The 7,398-nt window shown below is 36.6% G+C and overlaps 1 protein-coding gene across 1 annotated transcript; it reads left to right on the top strand.

Moving 5' to 3' along the window:
* Positions 1 to 6,184: 6,184 nt before the first annotated feature.
* Positions 6,185 to 7,189, top strand: LOC308502420 (annexin A2-like; the record flags this gene model as incomplete). The annotated part of the gene is made up of 1 exon (XM_081060243.1): positions 6,185 to 7,189. The coding sequence occupies one exon, from the start codon at positions 6,185 to 6,187 to the stop codon at positions 7,187 to 7,189; it is 1,005 nt and encodes a 334-aa protein (XP_080916369.1).
* Positions 7,190 to 7,398: the final 209 nt, after the last annotated feature.

Raw genomic sequence — 7,398 nt, 5'->3', positions numbered from 1 at the left:
TAAGTGTCGTTTCCAAATGAACTATGATCCTATTTAACGAAGTGTTTTAAAACCTTTTGCTATTTTTGACAAACTTCCCAAAACCAAATTATAAATGAAGTATTATTGACCTGAAATAACTTTGGGGGTCTTCCACAGGGCCCCTGAGAAACCTCAAAAATTTTGCTCTCTCTCTTTATAAAAGAGAAATATTAAATGTATGAGGCTTATTCGACATGTTAAATTACATGGGGAAAATTTGTCAAATAAAAAAATAATACTAAGCCTTTTCTATGTTATGTCTATCTAGATATATATTCTAAAATTACATTGAATCCTAAAATTCTGATATATCCTAATATAATATTATCAGTCATAATTCTAGTCACTACCTTAAAATGTGTTACAGAAGTAACCAAATTTCCTTGTCAATTGCATAATGATCAGATCTCTAACCATGCCACTTTAAGTCTTTTGTCATTTACAGTTATTTTACTCTGATGCTTTTACAAAAATGCTCCATCTCCAATGACTCATAAAAAGAACTCTAAATACAGGTGTGTGATAACTTGAAGGTGGTAAAAATTGTACTAGGTAAGAATTAACAAAACTAAGGAAAAACTGAATTCAGAGAATTGCTATTATTTACCCAGACTCTAAATATGCTTTTGGAGTCTGTCATGCTGTTGGCACAATTTAAAACTCCCTTGGATTCTTAACTTTTGCGGGTACTCTTACTGCTTATGGGCATATAATTGTTGCCCTCCTACCAGCTATTCACCTCCCTTCTAAAATTGCTGTTATTTACTGTTCAGCCAATACTAAGGAGACTGATACTATATCCTTAGGAAACAACAGTGCTACCAAAGCTGCTAAATATGCAGCTTCAAACAGACCCCCTTATCATTTCTCTACCCAATTTTTAAACCTGCCTTTATTCCTGACCAATATTATTAACTACCAGGCAAATGCACCACAATCTGCAAGGGACAAATGGATACAAAATGGTGCCAAGTAATTATCAGATAGATTACACATTGGGGCAAATGGACTTCTGATAGCTCCTTTTCTTTTGACTTTCTGGCTTGCATGTATACCCTACCAAATGGGTAGATGTGCAGATGAGGGAAGTTAAGAAACCAGAAGACAACTGTTTTTTCCCTGGCATCCACAAAATGTCTGAGCATTTATTTTTCCCAGTGCACTACTTGTAAATCTCACCAAACTTCTGGAAGAAATAAATAGACCCCCAGAAGCCCTCCTAGTCCCACACTGCCCCTTGAAGCACTCCAAATGCATTTCATAAACTTGCTCCCAGCTTTAGGCAATTAATGAACACCTTTTTCCTTATTAATCATTTATTAGAAGGCCGACTGGAGAGTTCTTGTCTCTTTCTAGCCTACTTTCCTTCTCTGTTTCCACTATGGCCTCTTTTTCAACCTGAGTCTTGTTCTCATTAACCCTCTGTTTTTCAACAGGTCAGGCACAGACCAAATATCCCCGGAGTTAAGTTTATGTCAATTTACCAAACCTTGGCCACATTCATCAGTCTGATTGTTCAGTATGTCAGCATCTCAGTCATGCAAAAGAACCTAAACTAAGTCTTCATTTCTGCCAAGGTGAGCACCTTGTGGACAAGGGGCAGAAGGTAAGTGAACAACAGGGCATGGTATCCCCAGCAAGACAAACGTAACTCTGTCTCCTCTTCTAGCGTAGTGACTCATCTGGGCCTGTGGAAAACACGACAGAGGCTCAAGAACTGTCCTGACCCAAATAACGACAATATGTAAAAATTCTGTCCTTTGCATTACAGACAGCTATAACACAGGACTTTACCAGGACCGTATTACAGTCAAACTCTATGGTTTGATTCCACAGGTGGCATCTTCAGATCTCTTAAGGACATTAAAAATGATTCTAGCACTACCTTTTTGACACATCTGCCAAGTTACCAAATGTTTCAGATAGATTAAAGCCACTTCATACAACTTGGGGTATTGCAGCTGCTCCCCTGACTAAGCTGCCCAATAGCATAGACTGTATATGGATGGACCAAACATTTGGACTTACATGGCCAGTTAACAGAACCATGCTTTATAGTTGACCATACCAGCCAGACTACCGGCCTCCTGTAGCAGCTATTTTGCAATCTTCTCTGCTCTTATCGACTGAGAGAACGTATGGAAATTGTAGGTATATAGATACTAACACAAATCATGAAATGCTTCAGATCCTTGGAATTACAGATTCCACTGTAACCTTGTCAGCAAATCACACTGGTCTTTTATATGACCACACACATAAAAAAGTACATAAAGCGTTTCCACCTAAATGAACAGAATGACATGGATTTGGATACCTGTCTCCTTTTATTACCAAACACTCCAACCTAAATGCCAATCAATTATAAATTTGGGCTCCTTTGTTCATAAAATTATGCCACATAAGCATGTCAGTCAAGAAATTATAGAAAATCCTCCTCTATATTAAAATTCCAAGTTCTTTTCAACATTGAACATCTTAGGTCCCAAGCACTGGAGTTACAAATTGAAAAAAGTGATCATAAATCTCTCCATGGTAACAGAACAAGAGTTCAACACCACTATGCAAACACTGGTAATACTCCAGTCAGAAATTAACAGTTTAGCCTCTGTTGTCATCCAAAATTTGTAAGCCTTAGACACACTGATTGACCAGCAAGGAGGAGCATATGCAATCATCAATGAAAATATTATTTCTATGTAAACCAAATGAGACAAGTAGAATCTAACTGAAATCTTTTAACAGAAAGGATTAGTATTTTCCATCAAATACATGAAGCAAAGACACTTTATTGGACTGACCTATTCTCAGGTTTAATGGGGCATGGGGAAATGTGCTCTGATGTGTTTTTCTCTGTTCGTTCATCATCGTTCTAATCTATGTGTTTTTTTTTTTCTCTTTGCAAATCTCTTACCACTCAGTTATACCTTGTTTTCTCTCTCCACAGCCTGCAGTCCAGCTTTTAATAGGTGAAACTTCCAGGGAAGTTTCAGAAGAGGGAACTGTTAGAACCAGAGCAGTCCACCCCAAAATAGTCTACAATGGCATATTGATTATTTTGAATTAAAGTTACGTAACTGCCAGTGCAAAAAGAATACTGACTTTTCTGTCCTCCTCAAAGCAAGAGATAAATCTCCCATTTGACAGGTATTCTACCTGTAGCTGGAGAGACCTTTATCGCTAAAAAACTCAGAGTTGAAAAGTCTGCATAAACAAACCTTGTTGCCTCTTATTAAGTTACTATCCAAGCCTAAACTTTATTTAGAGTCCTCACTAATGAGCACTGCTTTTACCCTGTCAATGTCTTCTCAAATTTTTTTTTTAATTTTTCTAACAAGTATAAAATATGCCTGGTTTATTTTTTAGCATCATTTATGATTCTCCGATGTGCACATACTAAATTATTTTTTCCCCAGTAATCTGTTTTTGCGTCTAAGTCAAAAGAACTTAAGAAAAGCAGAGGATAGGAATTCTCCCCCTCCCAACAAACTTGTGTCCCAAGAGCTTTATATCAGTCTTTGATATAAAGACCAGAATAGAAACCCAGAATAGAAACAATCATAAAAGACAGATTAGTGAAAATAAAAACTACTTTTTAAATCAAACTGTTTAAGAAACTAGTGTTTGAGTCAAAAGCTAAATAATTTTTCCATTACATATTGTTTCAAATAGTGGGACTTTATAGTATTACAATTATCTGTTTCAGATGCATACACTTGTCGAAAATTAGATTCTCTCATGGCATTTTCTAAATCAGGGTTAAATGGAAACATTAAATGCTTAATTCATTTTTGTATAGCATTAAAGGCTTTCAATTATTATCTGTTTGAGAGAAATAGATCTAATTTTTGGAAATCTTTTCCCTTCTTTCTATTTTCGTATTACTTCATTTCACTGAGGTTTCACAGGTCTCCTTGCTAATCCAATCATAGTATGGTCTTTAAAATGAATAGGCAGTGGGGATTCTGTTTTGTTATTAACATTTGAACTTTTTTTCTGAATTCATCTCTGTCTTCCAGACTATCAAAGTTGGTGAAATAAATGAATTCATCTCTTATACAATCCAATGGTATAAATCACTCTTCTTATGGATGATTGTCACTATTTGAAAAATGGGTTTAACAAACTATTCTGCTGTTAAGCCTACAGAAGAAATAGTTGATGCGTTGTAAGGGAACTTACAAGTTTATTTTTATTTATTTAAGTAAGCTATGAAGAAGGAAGTGTTAAATCAATTCAGTTATAGATAGCACACTGTTAGCCAATTTTCTGCTATGATTTTTTTTTTACCCATAAACAACATATAGTTATTGTATTTCTGTTTTGAAATATGTGGCTATGCTACTGGCATTTTAAGAGAACAGAAGCATCTGAAAACCCAAAGGAGGTAAAGAGTCCTCAAGAGAGCAACGGGATGTTCTTTGGGGATTAGGCAATCCTCTGTTAGTTCCTGTAGCAACAAGTGTTTCTACATGCTCAAGGCTCATCTCTTGGGAATGGTGTCAAGTTCAGTCAGTTGCAACAAACACAACATTAGGAAAAAAAGAATGAAAAGGAGGGAGGCAGAACTCATTTATAAACATAATAGAAAAGAGTTAAAATTAACAACTAAAGAACTAAAAAGCTGTCAGTCTCTTGGAAATTGAACAACTGAATAACATTGAAATAATTCAAATCAAAACTTGTGGGATGCAAGTTTATAGATATAAGTAATTTAGAAATGATGAAGTTGAGAAATTAATGAGAAATATTGATGTAACCAATCTAAGAAGTTTAAAGATAAACAGAAAGATAAACTCACATGCAAAGATGGGAAGAAATAATACCAATAAAAGAAGAAAAATATAATGAAATGATGTTCAAGAAAATTAATGTTGGTTATTTGCAAAAGTTTGTTTAGTAAAACAGAACATCATGAGATCTTGCATGAAAATGGAGATATTGAAGTATAATGTTTTAAAAAGCTAAAACCATTACTCTAGTGCAAATATAAAATGAATATATGTAAAAGATTTTGTGCAATTCATTAATTAACAAGGGGATTATTAGGATGTTCAAACTTCCAAGTGTATTTGAGGAGCTGTATATGTATAGACAGTTTAATATAGGAATTTTAGGATAAGATTTCTGGTTATTTCCCCCTAGGGACATAAACTGTAAACTTTAGAGTTATCTTTCCTACCAGACAGAAATTCTTTATATCTCTAAGTTAGACTCAGCCTCTACATTCAATATACAATCCATAAACAGAGAAGTCTAACAATTGAAATAACATTAATAACTTTTACATATTTTTAAGTTTCATAAAATTTTCAAACAAAGGAAGAAATTAACACTGAAGAATTAAAATAAGGATATAACTATAGGTAGAGCCTATAACATAATTTATTACAATATGAAAAATTAAGTAAATATATTAGAAAATGTTATCAAAACTGTGTCAAGTTGATTAGATAACTTCCAGCCAACTAAACATAAAATATTCGTTTGCCTCTAAATTATAGACTGATAACCTAGAGAAACTTTTGCATATGTGTACAAGAAAGTATATATAACTACATTCACTGCAACATTGTTTTAAAGCAAAGAATTAGAAAGAAATCAAATGATTTTCAACGGAAGAATAAATTGTAGTATTGTCACGAATGATAGCTACATATACAAAACTGATTAAGTTTCAAAAACAGAATGCTTAGTTTTAGAAAAGCTGCAGAGTAGTCTGAGCATCATGGTAGCATTCCCATAAATTGTCAACTCTGCATGACAATATACACATATTAATAGATTCTTGCCTAATAAGTAAATATATGAAAATATACATGAGAATGATAAGCCAAGCACCGTTAGAGAGAAAGAACAGAAAATAAATCACAAAAGACAATGGACATCAACCATATCTATGTTGCTTTAAATTTTAAAAAGAAAAAAAAAAGTTAAACATATAGAATCTTGGAAGCTTTAATGGAGTCAGATTCTGAGAACATGAATGTCTCATACTATTTTTCTTTTCCCATCTGTCTAAAAGTAATTCACAATTAGGAAATTAAATAATAGGAATATAGGATTTCTAGATGAGAGAAACTGATTAAGAAAAGATAGAGGCTTGGCATCTGGGGACGCTTGCAGCTCTCGGTGCTCGGTGCTCGGCCCAGCTTTTTGCAAAATGTCTACTGTTCACGAAATCCTGTGCAAGCTCAGCTTGGAGGGTGATCCCTCTACACCGGCAAGTGCTTACGGGTCCGTCAAAGCCTACACCAACTTTGATGCTGACCGGGATGCTGTGAACATTGAAACAGCCATCAAGACCAAAGGTGTGGATGAGGTCACCATCGTCAACATCTTGACCAACCGCAGCAATGAACAGAGACAATATATTGCTTTCGCCTACCAGAGAAGGACCAAAAAGGAACTTGCGTCAGCACTGAAGTCAACCTTGTCCAGCCACCTGGAGATGCTGATTTTGGGCCTGTTGAAAACACCTGCTCAGTATGCTGCTTCGGAGCTGAAAGCCTCCATGAAGGGGATGGGGACTGATGAGGACTCTCTCATTGAGAGCATCTGTTCACGGACCAACCAGGAGCTGCAGGAAATTAACACAGTCTACAAGGAAACGTACAAGACTGACCTGGAGAAGGACATTGTTTCCCATACATCTGGTGACTTCCGCAAGCTGATGGTTGCCCTCGCAAAGGGTAGAAGAGCAGAAGATGGCTCTGTCATTGATTATGAACTGATTGACCAAGATGCCCGGGATTTCTGTGATGCCGGAGTGAAGAGGAAAGGAACTGATGTTCCGAAGTGGATCAACATCATGACTGAGCGGAGCGTGTGTCATCTCCAGAAAGTCTTTGAAAGGTACAAGAGCTACAGCCCTTATGACATGTTGGAGAGCATCAAGAAGGAAGTCAAGGAAGACCTGGAAAATGCTTTCCTGAACCTGGTCCAGTGCATCCAGAACAAGCCCCTATATTTTGCTGACCGACTGTACGACTCTATGAAGGGCAAGGGGACTCGTGATAAGGTCCTGATCAGAATCATGGTCTCCCGCAGTGAAGTGAACATGTTGAAAATTCGGTCTGAATTTAAGAGAAAGTATGGGAAGTGCCTCTACTACTACATCCAGCAAGACACCAAGGGTGACTACCAGAAAGCGCTGCTCTACCTGTGAGGAGGCGATGACTGAGCCCGCGATGGTGCAAGCGAGCGTGCGTCCAGGAACGATGCTCCTGTGTTTCCAGCTAACAATTCTAGAAAATCAGCTTGCCACTAACAGCCCCTGTACCCAGCCTTGTGAGCATGACGTTAGCGTAGCCGGCCTCCCCACCCTTATTTCATTTGCCTAAGCTTTGCCTGGCTTTCCCGAGTAGTCTCTCCTTT

The sequence above is a fragment of the Rhinolophus hipposideros genome (genome assembly GCF_964194185.1).
Source record: "Rhinolophus hipposideros genome assembly, chromosome: 9".
Classification (NCBI taxonomy): domain Eukaryota; kingdom Metazoa; phylum Chordata; class Mammalia; order Chiroptera; family Rhinolophidae; genus Rhinolophus; species Rhinolophus hipposideros.
The sequence above is the reverse complement of the archived record's forward strand: the minus strand, read 5'-3'. Positions and strand labels throughout refer to the sequence as shown.